The 11,981-nt window shown below is 42.3% G+C and overlaps 1 protein-coding gene across 1 annotated transcript in view; it reads right to left on the bottom strand.

The window, feature by feature from the left end:
- Nucleotides 1-3,213: 3,213 nt before the first annotated feature.
- GABRP (gamma-aminobutyric acid type A receptor pi subunit) overlaps nt 3,214-11,981 on the bottom strand; it is a 122,427-nt gene continuing 113,659 nt past the window's right edge. Inside the window, exon 10 of the mRNA XM_029583948.1 lies at nt 3,214-5,464. Coding sequence (XP_029439808.1) covers nt 5,144-5,464 — 321 coding nt within the window. The 3' untranslated portion in view covers nt 3,214-5,143. The remainder of the gene's footprint in view (nt 5,465-11,981) is intronic.

Below are 11,981 nucleotides of genomic sequence, written 5' to 3'. Positions count from 1 at the left end.
AATGTACTAACCGGGGTTAGCTCCTCAGTCTGCTGCCCCACATTCTTTTCCCAAGGGGTGGGGGGTGAAGGAAAACCTTCTCGGCCCAGGTAGGATTGTGTAGTATCCCACAGGGGTGTGTTACCCTCGCTCTTCGGGACAGGGACACTTACAAACCAGGCCGGACTCTCTGGATGGGTGTTTAAATGAAAGTTTACTTTGACTGAGTTTGAAATAATCAAGAGGTGCAGCAAATAAAATGTCCCGGTGCACTCAGGGCCCTGAGATTTACATGAGCCAGGATTTAATTGACCTTTAACTCTGTGGGGCTTGAAACTGGTTTATCCTCCATAGCAGGGAATGGAAGTGTCCCAAGTGGGCTGGGGGTGTCCTAACCGTTTTGGGAACCCTACCCAGTACCTGAGGTCCACGAAGAATCCCGTACTCACTCCAGCCTGGCAGCGTCCTGTGTCCCGGGGGTGGAAACTCCGTTGGGGCCTCCAGATATCCTCCTTCTGTTTTCTCCTTTCAAACTCCTCTTCAAAACAGATGCAGCCCTCAGGGAGGAAAGGCCAGCACTGAAAGCAGTCCTTACAGCTTCCTGTTATAAAATATTAGGGTAAATCTCCATGTGTCCACTTACACGAGCAAATGCAATAATGTGAATAGATTTGAAAGTAAGGTTTTATGTATATTTTATTATGTATATGTTTTTTGTTTTATTATATATTCTTTGCTAGTGGTAATGTTGTGATCAGCCTAGAACAAGTTGTCTTGCATAGGTGGAATATAAAAAGTTTTAAAATTATGGTGCCTGGAGTGCTGATTTGAATGGTAGAAACTAGGTCTACAAATACCCTGATCTCCTGAGATGTAAGTTCAAAAGCCAGGTTAGGCTTCCTGACAGCGCTCTCCTTTGCTGCTCTCATCTCTGTGGAACCTGGAATGAAACCTGAGGACACAGCACACCGTTCACCCAACTCGGGGGTAGGGGTGGGGGGCTCTAGGTAATGCCCAAGTGGCTTAAGTTGAATAAATTACAAGATTATGAACATTATGTCTCATTTGCTCAGCTTCTAGTGTGTCCCCCTCAATCAGGTCCCTCCAGTCCTGGCTGACTGCATGCACAGAAATGTAATCCTACCTTTCTTAGGGCCATGTGGTCTGCTCGCCTCCGCTCCTCCAGATTGCTTTACGATTGGACATTTAGTACCCTTGGGCACCATTCTTCCTTTATGATTTACAGTATGTCTTCACAGTTTCTGTTTAATGTCTGTTCAGAAAACTGCATCCAGATAAAAAACTTCAAGGCAGAAAGAAGCTGTTAGCGTTTCGCCCCAAGGGATGTCATTTTCTTGTTTGGTATTGCTGTATTACATCCGGTTGTCTCCCCATTATTTTGAATATTTATTTAGATCAATCTTTTCTTAGTTCCCCTATGTAACATTTTGGCTGACCGTGGGATGTCCCACAACCGGCTGCACTCACCCTCCACTGCAAGGACACCGCCATGCTGTCTTCCCCATGGCTCCCTTTAGACGTGCACCAACTCTTAATGGGTCCGTGGTGGGAAACCTGTGATGTCGCTTCCTGATGATGTCAGCACCAGCTGGGTATTTAAACCCAGGTTGTATTCCCAGCCGGTGCCTCAGCAACAGGCCCTCCTGCGGCAGTGCGTATTGCTACTTGTCTCTGTGCCTTTGCATTGTCTTGCCTCCTTGTTTTCCTTCCTTGCTTCTTTGTTGCCTCCTTGCCTTGCCTGTCCACCCTGCCTGTGTCTCTTATCCATTTGGCCTGATTCCTGGTTCTGACCCCTGCTTCGGATTCTATGCTTCTGGACTGCTGCCTGCTCTGACCCCAGCTTGGACCTCGACCTGTTTATCTCACTGTCTATCCCGACCTTGGCCTGGACCCAGATACAGTTTGCTCACTGCCTGTCCTGCCCTTGGCCTGGACTCAGACACCCTTGCTTGCTGCCAGCTCTCACCTCTGCCTGAGGCTTGTCAACCTCAGACCGCTCCTTATAGGATTTTTGTCTAAGACCTGCCAGGCCATGGAACCCAAGGACTCAACCCGCAGGGTATAGGGATGGTACAGGTAAAGCTCCAGCTCCAGTCTTAGAGCGAGTCCACCTGCAGTTGGCATGGGCCTAATAGGTCCGTCTACTAGGCTGAGTCACCCATGCCACAGACCAAGGACTCACACCTGTGACAGTCTACAAAAGGCATGAAGTTGTCATTACCTGATCCCTCCTTAAGGATTGAATTTCATTTTATGAGTTGACTTGGATAAGGTTGTAAGCCTATGAACTGCAAAATGACCCAGTTACTAAAGGAAGACTTCTCACCAATCCCTGGCTTCAAAATTTATAATCTCAATTCATTCTAGGATTTGTAGTCCTGCTGTTCCTGACAATTCCTTGGCATAAGTCACACCCGTACTGCAAGCATGGATGTATAGCTCTGGTTTCTTTAAGAAAAGCAGTGGCACATCTCCATGCATTGTAATAGGATAAAACCAGGACTGGCTCAGTCTGTTTATTATGACATGGAATTGCTGGGAACCCTGTTATTAAAATGCAGTATGAAGGCGCTGTCAGAAAGACAGAACTGGCCTAAAATATCTCTCCAAGAATTGAGGCACACGGCAACTCTGCTTATGGTGTAAAACATTTATTTATTTATTTCACTTTTTCACTTCATTTTTGTTTTGACGGTATGTTTAAGGACTACTGGACAAATGCTTGCTATGTACATCTATGTTGGATATACCCTCTTGAGATAGCCAGATTAGCTTTTCAAACTCTGACAACAAGAAAGGAATTCTACCAATCACTATGTTCATGTTGAAGACATAACTGTTATAATTCGCGCCTCATGATGCTGTCCCATGAGCCGACTCATTCACCCTAATGCTGCTAGCACTGCTTCACAGCCTGCATGCCGCTTGCACTTGACCTGTCTCCATGTCATCAGCTTGCTGCTTGTCCTGACCCCAGCTTGTCCCTGGACTCTTATTCATTCCACCACCCTAGGGACTGCCTAAGTCCTGCCAGCTGCAGAGGAGGTGGCTGGTGTAAGTGGAGCTCCAGACAGTTCTGCTAAAGGGCATATTCGCCACTGTCGGCGTAGGTCTTATAGGTTTACCAACAAGGCTGCGTCAACTACGCCATAGCATAAAGGGCTCACTCCCATGCCAATCATTGCAATAACGTTTGAATTTGATTTTGAAAGCCAATTTGTTTTTTTAAATTACAAATATTGTTCTCTGATTAATGAATTGGATTGTATACCATCCTTCAGTTATTTGGGATTTATATAAATCTCGGTGGGCATTCAATGATTAGACATCACCTTGACTTTTTGCATAAGTGGTGCCCACCATATGAAATATATATTCTAAAGTCATGAGCTACTTGATATGAGCATGCCTAATTATATTGCAATAAATTAAAATTAAATCCAAGAAACTATCTAGAAATTTAAAAAAATGTAAAAATGAAAACTAACTAAAAATTAGAAAACATTTATATAATTGTGGCCACGCCCTGGTAGGCCACTAGATGGACCATTAGGACATGTAATATCTTAGGTGGGACACAATTCATTGGCAGCACCTCCCTTTGAGGTTGTCTTTGGTGATCTCAGTTTACTTGGGGGGGGGGGGGGGGCCTTAGGAACACGTGTGGTCTATTTGATTTAGCTTTTTAGAAATAAGGAGCTGATTTTGGTTTTCCCTAGTGTTGAATGAGGCCTACTTATCCCACTCAAACCTTTGTGATTGCTGAGGAGATCCCTAGCAGTGCACTCCCTGCCTGTAAGGGTTTGACTCTGTTTTAAGATTTAGCTACTTTTTAAGGGTTGACTGGTGTGAAACCTTGGACCTTTTTGTGAAGGCCATTTACCCGAATCTGAAGGACTGGGGCTGGAGACCTGAGAGTCACCCTTCCAGGTTAGGGAAGAGGCAAGAGCAATAACAGCATCACCACCGAATGAGATTTTTTTTTTGCTTGAAAGAAGGTTTTCCCTTTTTAGTTATAAGGAAGTTTTGATCCACCCCCTCCTCACTGGAAAGCTGGGCTGGTATAGCCACTTTCCTGTGCTACAACAGATCTCTCCACCAGAAAGGTCACTTCAGGAAAAGAAAAGGAGCAAGATTTTGGAGACCCCAACTGGATCTCCACCCAAAGGTCCAGGACACAGCCTAGGTGAAAGAAGCTGAACATTGGGACTCAGGTAGGATTTTTATGGGATTCAGGAGATTCCCCACATTAGGATTTCACTAACCCTCTGGGACAGTTTATGCACTGAAAGAGGAAGTGATAAACTCCATGCCAGGAACCTGGGTTAACAGGACACATATTCAGAGGACGCGAGACTTTGTAATATACCCTTTTGTAAATATATACATCTTTTGAATTGACTTTGATTGAACTTTTTTAAAAATCAATACAATTTATTTGAACACTCAGTGCAGTGTCCTGCCTGTTTGTCCCAGCAACAGCACATCACAGCCACAGAGACAGAGAGACACTGAAACACACTCGCTTGAGGGAAAAGCACCCCACCGCCTAGGCCAAGAAGGACTTCCTTCACCCCCAAAAAAGAATCCACTCCTTGGGATACGTGAGAGGAGAGAGAGGTGTATTGAGGACAGTCCCAGATGTAAATTCTTTTGTGTGCCCTTTGGAAATAGTGTAAAATCCCAAAGAAAGTATTACATAATTTTCAGTTCATCATTATTATAGATTGATGAATTATTTCTTTCAAATTTTGGGGGGTTCTAACTTTTCATTTATTTTTGAAAGTGTAATTGGAGTAACTGGAAAGTCTCAGCTTTGATAAGTCTTCTTTTCCAACTGGAACAAGATTACACCTGTTACCGCGTAAGAGAAATTGGTCACAGTATCCATTTACCTACCGAATAACAATCCTTGTGTAGTATCCATTGACATTCATTTTGTTTTGATTTACTATTTGCACAGTAAAATAATGGTCAGCCCACAGTACCCTTAACAGACAACCAAAACCTCTTGAAATAAATGATTCAAATACTGAAAAGTAAAGAAACCCATGCACTAACTCAGCATCTTCTTGCTGTGTGCAATTGTGGGTTTCTTTCCATTGGGTTCCTTAAAGGAGTAGACCATGAATCAATCCTTTTACTACATGTACAGGTAGTAAGCCCAGTAAAAGAGATTAACAATCATAAAGGACAAAGGGAAGAGTATCCTCGAGTATCGATCAATGTTGTATGGATTCTCCACTGTGAAGTAATCCATGAATTTGCTCATTTTCCATTTTATTTTCAGCATGTACATAAAGGTGTTTTCACTGGTCCTCAGGTCACTGGTGGCACTGCTGCTCTTGCTGGAGTCTTCTGTTGTATGCTCAGCCTGATTCAGGCTCTTCCTTCTTTTCAAACTGGGCAGGGAACTGCCAATGATGGAAGTGATTTTAACTTCTTTCAGTTCTTCTGGTGGACTCTGGGACATAGAAAGAAAGTTTTTTACAGGTTGTCAGCATTTGGAGGGTGGGAAGAAGAAGCAGCAGCTATCAAACAGAGAGAAATGACATTTGTTCACATTACTTTGACTGAATCAGTGGATTCTAACTTCTGGAAACTCAGATTTTTATATCAAATGTCAAGCGGAACTTACGACTTGTAAATGTAAGACTTAGGCTTTTTACCAAAGTGGACATTTCTTGCAAGGAGTGTAACAAGAAGAGTTTCTGTGCATGGCTCTTTCTACTACACTTTTTAAGTTCTCAGGATAACTAGAGGGAGAGGGGAGGCCGCACCTCTGCTGGCTTTCTCTCTGAGCTGAAGGGAGGAGAAGATTCCTTTTGCTCCACTGGAGAGAACAGTAAAAGATTCTCCTGGTTAGTGTTACCGAAGAGTTGCTGTGATGTTGTATTGGAAGAATCTGCAATATTAGACCAAGAAAGCATATTTTCCAGTCCAAGGACTTAGACCTCTCTAGGAAGCTATTGCACCAGCAAGGCACTTTTGGAAATATCTGAGGCTCATCAGAATCAGCCATTATAAATTTGTCTAATCGGGTCTTTAGTCTGACAGCGCTTTCCCTATTGTCTAAAGACCTGTCTTTTGCACCTACAATTGCACACGATGCATTTCAGTGAAAGTGTATATGAAGTCTGCACTGCTGCTGCCTGCTATATAAAAAGTACACATCAGCAGAATATCTCACTTGTCTCACACGCAGAACACAGACAGATCCTCACCAAATACAGAATAAAAAAGGCTATAATGCATCAACAGAAACATATAGATAAAAAATGAATGGGAAACTGCAACAAGCCAAACACTGCATATAATGCAAGAATGGAAAAACAGAAACATCATTATTCCTCACAAAACAACAATAAAACCAAGAAATATAAAACATAACAGTGAAACCATACTAATAAAAATAATATTTTAAAACATTTCATGAATAGAATAACATCCTATAATTAACTCATTAAAAGTTTTACAAATTTACCAAACAACAAAAAAATATTTCAAACAGCAGACATATCAATTCAAATAAAGTCCAATAATTAAAGAGGGACAAAAAATATCCCCTGCTCACCTTACCTGGGAACGTTGGATTTCCAGTCACCCTGAGATTGTCGTGGATTAGTGGGGGAGATTAATTCCCTAACACACACACATTCATTCTCTCTCTCACACATACAAACACACAGGCTTTCTCACACTCACTGGCTATCACACACATTCATTCTCTCCCTTCCTCACACACACAAGCTCTTCCTCTCTCCCACACACACACAAACTCTCTCCCTCTCTCTGTCATATACACACACAGGCTCTCTCATTCTTACTGGCTCTCACATATTCACAGGCTCTCACTCTTACTAGTCCTCCCTCCTTCCCTTCAAGAGACACACACATGCTCCCTCTCACCGGCTCTCTCTCCCTCGTTCACACACATACACAGGCTCTTTCACTCTCACTAGCTCTCTCTCTCACACATATACAAGCTCTCTCACATTCACCATCTCTCTCTCTCTCTCTCTCTTTCACACACACACACAGGCTCTCTTGCATTGGCTCTCTCTCCCTCTTACATACAAGCAGGTTATCTCACACTCACTGGCTCTCTCCCCCTTACACACAGGCTCTCTCATACTCACTGGGCACTGGCTTTCTTCCCCTTACCACACACAGGCTGTCTCATATTCACTGGCTCTCTCTCCCTCACAAACACACACATAGGCTCCCTCACTCTCCCTAACTCAAAAACCACACAGGCTCTCCCACATTCACTGGCTTTTCACTCTCCCTAACACTCTCTAGCTCTCTCCCTTTTACACACATTGGCTCTCTCACACTCACTGGCTTTTCCTCCCTCACACATACATACAACACTCTTACAATAAATGGCTCACCCTCTCCCTCACAAACAAGGCTCTCTCGCACTCACTGATTCTCTCGCTTTCTCTCATACACATACTTCCTCTCTTGCCCTCACAGGCTCTCTTACCCTCCCTCACACACAGGCTCCTTCACACTCACTGGCTCTCTCCTCCTTACACACACAGGCTTTTTCACATTCAATGGCTCTCTTCCTCACACACAGGCTGTCTCAATCTCATTGGCTCTCCCTCATACTCTCGCATATATACACACACACAGGCTCTCTCACACTTATTGTTTCTCACACATACACAGACTCTAGGCCTCTGTTTCAGCAGCCAAAGATATTGAAGGCCTGGTTAGGCCTCTTGCTTTTACACTGCAGATGAGTGGGGAGATGCCAATGCCCCCCAGGTCTCTTTATATTGTACCGCAGGCAGGAGGGAGGAGAACCCAATGGCCTTGCCTAGCTTCTTTCTATTGTGTCATGGGCAGGAGGAAGAAAATATCAATGGCCCCCATGGGCTTCTTTCTACTGCATCAACAAAAGGAAATGTTATATTTAATAAATTTCTTATTGCAATGCCACTTCCCCAAAATCGTTTTTTATTTTAATTATTTTAAATATTTGGCCGCATCATCAAGCCTGACAGCGTGATCTCTGTGTATTCAAAGGAGACCCGCCCGGACCTCTAATCATCTGCGGCAGGCAGTCTTTGTATTTTTTCTTTTTGTTTTCAATTTTTTATGATTTTTAACTGATAATTTATAGTAATCTTTTTTTAAAATTGATGTAGAGAAAGCTCAACCTACGGCCGAAGTTTCGCAGCAACCGCTGCTTCATCAGGAGCTCAATATTCAATCTCATTCTTTATTTACATGTTCTCTGTTAAGTATATTCCTATGTTTAAAGAAAAACTATTTATTAAACTTATATGTATCTATGTATATAAAACAATACTTATCTGGGATTGGCAAACCAGCGAACCTCATAGCAGGACGGAAGCCATCTCAAAATGTCTTTAATCAAGAGGAACAGAGACCATCTTTGAAAAAGACGCGGGTTTTTAACTAGAATGTGTCCAATCAGGACTTCAAACGTCATCACACAGTATGACGTAGGTATCAAGTTTGCTGTTGCAGAAAAAACTTTTTGCTGTCACAAAAAGACATTCAATTTCGCTTCTGCATTCAATCCTTTAGGGTAGATAGTATCAAGAAAGTGTATCCATCTCTGCTCAGATCGCAGAAGTTTCTGATTTAAATCACCCCCACGCCAGTGGGGCAATATCTGTTCAAGTACACAGACTTGTAATTCATCAAAACTATGTCCCTTGTCGAGACAATGAGATACAATTGATGCATTCAGACGCTGTGTGGTTAAACTGGATCTATGCTCGATAATCCTGGTTCGAAGTTGTCGCATCGTCTTGCCCACATAGATCAGCTTGCACGGACATTGAATAAAATATATGACACCTGCAGATTTACATGTAGTGTGTTGTTTTAAACGAACTGTAATAGAAAGATTTTCAAATTGAATACAAGTTGTCTCTAACATATTCATGCATACAGAACAGGTTTTGCATGATGTATGTGAACCTAGCCCTTGATTAAATGTAGCTATTGTTGAATCGGAGTGAACAAGTTGATCTTTTAAATTTGAACCTCGTGTGTATGTAAATCTTGGTCTTATTTCAAATTCTTTATGCACTTGTAATAAATGCCAATGCTGATGTACCAATTGTTTGAATACTGATGCCATTGAAGAGAAAGGGACCACACATGTAACCAGATCTTCAATTGTTTGTTCTCTTGGTAGAAATAGCCAGTCTCTATTGGTTTATTTAGCTCGCAGGAAAGTCTTAAACACTTTCTAGGGTATCCTCTCTTCACAAACCGATCGTTCAAAATCTTAGCTTGAGCTTTAAAATCATTTAGAGAGGAGCAGAGACGGCGGATTCTAAAAAATTGTCCAGTAGGTAAATTTTCTTTCAAATTTCGCGGATGTGCACTACTAAAATGTAGGAAAGTGTTGCTACTGATCGGTTTTCGATAAACTGAGGTTGTAAAACCCCTTGGGGTCTTTGTGATAGTAATATCCAGAAAAGTAATAACCTCTGTATTGAAAGAAGCTGTAAAATGAAGACTGGTGTTGCATAAATTCAACCAAATCAAAAAATCTTGAAATGTTTCTTGGGTCCCTCGCCATAAAATCAGAATGTCATCTATATATCTTTTCCATGTAAAGATGTTCTGAAAAAAAGGTTGTTTGTCATTTATCCACTTCTCCTCAAAGATACCCATGTACAAATTGGCAAGATCAGGGGCCATGGTGGCACCCATTGCGGTGCCGCAGATTTGTTGAAAAAAAATTCTCATAGGCAAAATAATTTTTTGTAAGTGCAATATGTAATAAGGCTTCCAGAAAATCTGATGGTATCCGTTGTGGACGAATTCTGGATTCAAAATAGAATAAAGCAATCTCCATCATTTCATTCTGAGGAATCGATGTGTACAGGGACTCGACATCTAAAGTCGAGTCCCTGTACATGGTGCAGTAGAAAGTCTTCTTTCTACTGCACCATGGGTGGGAAGGAGAAAATGCCGACAGCCCCTTCTGGCCTCTTTCTTTTTTTTTTTTTTTATTTAGAGCATTTCCATAGTTACAAAAAATGAATCATCCAGAAGGAAAATTCCTTCTGTAAACTTGTATTACAATACAAGGAAATTTGAGACCTCACTCAACAATATTTCTAAGCAGCGAACTGAGGATAATATAAGAACTGAGGAAAACACATTATCATACTTCATTCTATCCATATTGGAACCCTATTCTAAAGGTTTTTCTTTAGGAATGAGAGTCCAGGTATTGTCTTAATTGTTCCGGTTGATTAAAAATATATCTTATATTCCGATATAGAATCAGGCAACAACATGGAAATCTCAAAATAAATTTTGCACCCCTCTCCACAGCCTCGGTTCTCATTGAAATACATTTTCTCCGCCTAAGCTGTGTTGAGCGGGCAATGTCAGGAAAAATTCTTAAAGTCTGCCCATAAAAATTAGATTTTTGATTCCTAAAGTAAAGCCTTAACACTGCATCGCGCTCTGAAAGAAATACAAACTGGACAATTAAGGTAGCCCTCGTGGAGACACTAGTTTCAATAGACTTCTCTAATAAATCAGACAAATTTAATTCTGTCTCTGCTTGTCCCTCAGTTAACTGCTTTTCTCTCTCTCCTAGACTTTGTGGCAAATAATATACCCTAGATAAAACAGGAATAGCAGTTTCTGGAAACTTCAATACTTTTAACAGATAACTTTTAAATAGATCAGTTGGAGAAATAAGGTTAACTTTTGGGAAATTTAAAACCCTAAGGTTCAAATTTCTCATTTGATTTTCTATTAGTTCTAAGTTGTCTGTTCAGATCTTTTCAGACTTGATCAAATATAATTGAACTTTCTCAAGTTCCTCCATCTTATCTTCTGATGTTTTCACTTTTATTTCCAATTTCTCTATTTTCTTCTGAGTTTCTTTATGCTGATTTAAAGCATCTTGAACTTTAATCGCTAAATCATTAATGGATTTCTGCACAAGTAATATCATTGACCCTATTTCTTCAAGTGTGCCATGGACAGGAGGAAGAAAATATCAATGGCCCCCACGGGCTTCTTTCTACTGCACCATGGGTGGGAAGGAGAAAATGCTGACAGCCCCTTCTGGCCTCTTTCTGTTGCACAGCCTCACTGGTGGCAGTGGGATGGCGCATGATTTCCTTAACGCAGCTCACCCTGGCAGTGCTGATGTGATACCTCATTTACCCTTCCTGCTTCTGAAGAACGGAAGGATCATGCCCTTGCAGCTTGGGCTGCTTCCTCCCTTACAGTTGCCGGAGTCTGAACAACGTCATCAGTTGCCGACAGCCTATGGTCAGCTCTGAAAATCCAGACAATTTCCGTATATTTCAGCCCTCCATCTGGCTTTCATACACTGCCTTTAAATTCTGTACTGTCGGAGAAAATCCGGACAGTTGGCAACCCTAGCTGTACCTGCTCTGCGATAGGACAGTGTGTGGCTTGCACAGCTGCCTGTGCTGTACCTTTATCTTTATTTAAAATGTATTTATCGCCCATATACTAGGCGATGTACAGAGGATCTATAGAGAGAACCTAAAACATGCATAAAACCATATACACAATACAAAACATATAGGGCCAGATTTTCGAACCTACGCACGGGCGTAGATTTGTGCACACAACCCGGCGTGCACATATCTACGCCCAATTTTATAACATATGCGCTCAGCCATGTGCATATTATAAAATCCGGGGTCAGGGCACAAGGAGGTGCACCCTTGTGCACCTTGCATGCGCCGTCCTATGGGAGCCCCCGATATCTTTCCCTATTCCCTCCGAGGAGGGAACTTTCCTTTTGCCCCCCACCTTCCCCTCCCTTCCCTTATCTAACCCGCCCCCCAGCCCTACCTAAATCCCCCGCCACCTTTATTATTTAAGTTGCGCCTGCCTCTGGACAGGCGTAGGTTGCGTGTGTCAGCTGAGTGCCGGCGGGCGATCCCCTGGCCTAGCAGGCCTTCGGAGGCCTCTGGCGATGCTTC

This window comes from Rhinatrema bivittatum, chromosome 18 (genome assembly GCF_901001135.1).
Source record: "Rhinatrema bivittatum chromosome 18, aRhiBiv1.1, whole genome shotgun sequence".
In the NCBI taxonomy this organism is placed as follows: domain Eukaryota; kingdom Metazoa; phylum Chordata; class Amphibia; order Gymnophiona; family Rhinatrematidae; genus Rhinatrema; species Rhinatrema bivittatum.
This window is presented reverse-complemented; position numbering and strand designations above follow the sequence as displayed.